This window comes from Apaloderma vittatum, unplaced genomic scaffold, assembly GCF_000703405.1.
Source record: "Apaloderma vittatum isolate BGI_N311 unplaced genomic scaffold, ASM70340v1 scaffold23937, whole genome shotgun sequence".
NCBI lineage: Eukaryota > Metazoa > Chordata > Aves > Trogoniformes > Trogonidae > Apaloderma > Apaloderma vittatum.
Window position 1 is genome coordinate 13,349 of NW_009725972.1, and position 1,233 is coordinate 14,581.

Below are 1,233 nucleotides of genomic sequence, written 5' to 3' on the forward strand. Positions count from 1 at the left end.
TTAGACTCGGCTCCGAGGCTGCAGCTTGTCATGGGTCCCCACCTTTCCAGCAGACTTACCCACTAAATATTCTTTGCATGTGAGTTACTCCTGTAGCTGATAGGAGAGATAAATAACAAAACCCTTGCAAGTGCAAAAAAACTTCAGCAGTTTGGAAGGAAACCAAATCACGTGCTGACTGCAGCTGAAGAAAAATCCTTTTTATTGTAAGGAGTAACAGAAGGGATGCGAATCCGCCTCGCCCACAATGCCACACTTCCAAATCCACTTGGAGATTACAAGACAGGACAGCGTTTACTCCTTTCAGTTCAAAGCACAACTGCTTGGGAACAAACCAGCTAAGTACACGTCTGAATGGGCACGTAGGCCTTTTTTGCCTTCTTTTGTAATGCTGTGAAATCAATGGAAACACCAAAATTTCCTTCTGAAATGAAAAACTAATCAAGAAATAGGAGAGCAAAGGCAAAGCATTTGTGTTTCAGCCGTGTTTGTCCCTTTTTGCTCTTCCCTTCACAGGAATTTGGTGCGGTTGGTGTAAACTCACAAAACTCCCGTGGGGTGGCTGCTCAGGGACAGAGTTGCCACCACCAGATGAGATGTCTTGGTCCAGCACCAGGAAAGTCTCCTCTGTGCCAAGCAATTACCTGCCCCAGACTGCGGCCATGCACCAGGCGTCAGGTGAGTGTGCGGGAGGATGGACCCGAGGGTCACGGCAGAACTTTTGCCAGTGACAAGGGGCCGAGCTGGTACATGGGTACGACCCTGGGGCTCCTGCTGCCACTGTCAGCAGCACTATCGGCACAGGTAGCACAGGTAACCATCAGCACAGGTGACCCTGGGCTGGACAGAGACATCAAAGTCTGACAAGGCTGAAGTGCAATGCAGAAGAAATAGCGTATTTTCTTGGTTGGGTTTCTCCATTTTCACATCTATTCTCTGTGTATCAAGTCATCTTCATCACATCCCTCCTTCTCCTCTTTGGGGTGGAGCGGTGGGAGTTGCCTATGGGGGCACCTGGGAGAAACACCAAAGCTGAGGTTTTGGACTGGCAGCCCTGTGCTCCCCTGCCACCTCCTGTGACCTGGTGGCAGGGTCAGCCCTGGTGCCCAGGCGCTGACACACAGAGCACTGAGCCAGGTCCTCAGCCAGCAAATCCTCCTTACCCCGTGGAGCTGCCGGCCCCACGGCTACGGGATGCTCCCGGGATTGACACCTGCAGCTGGGGGAGAGGGA

At 51.9% G+C, this 1,233-nt stretch overlaps 1 protein-coding gene across 1 annotated transcript in view; it reads left to right on the top strand.

Annotated features, from left to right (window-relative positions):
• CDK5RAP1 (CDK5 regulatory subunit associated protein 1) overlaps window positions 1-538 on the top strand; it is a 13,556-nt gene extending 13,018 nt beyond the window's left edge. Inside the window, 1 exon segment of the mRNA XM_009873119.1 lies at window positions 517-538. Within this exon segment, the coding sequence (XP_009871421.1) occupies window positions 517-538 (22 nt within the window).
• Window positions 539-1,233: the final 695 nt, after the last annotated feature.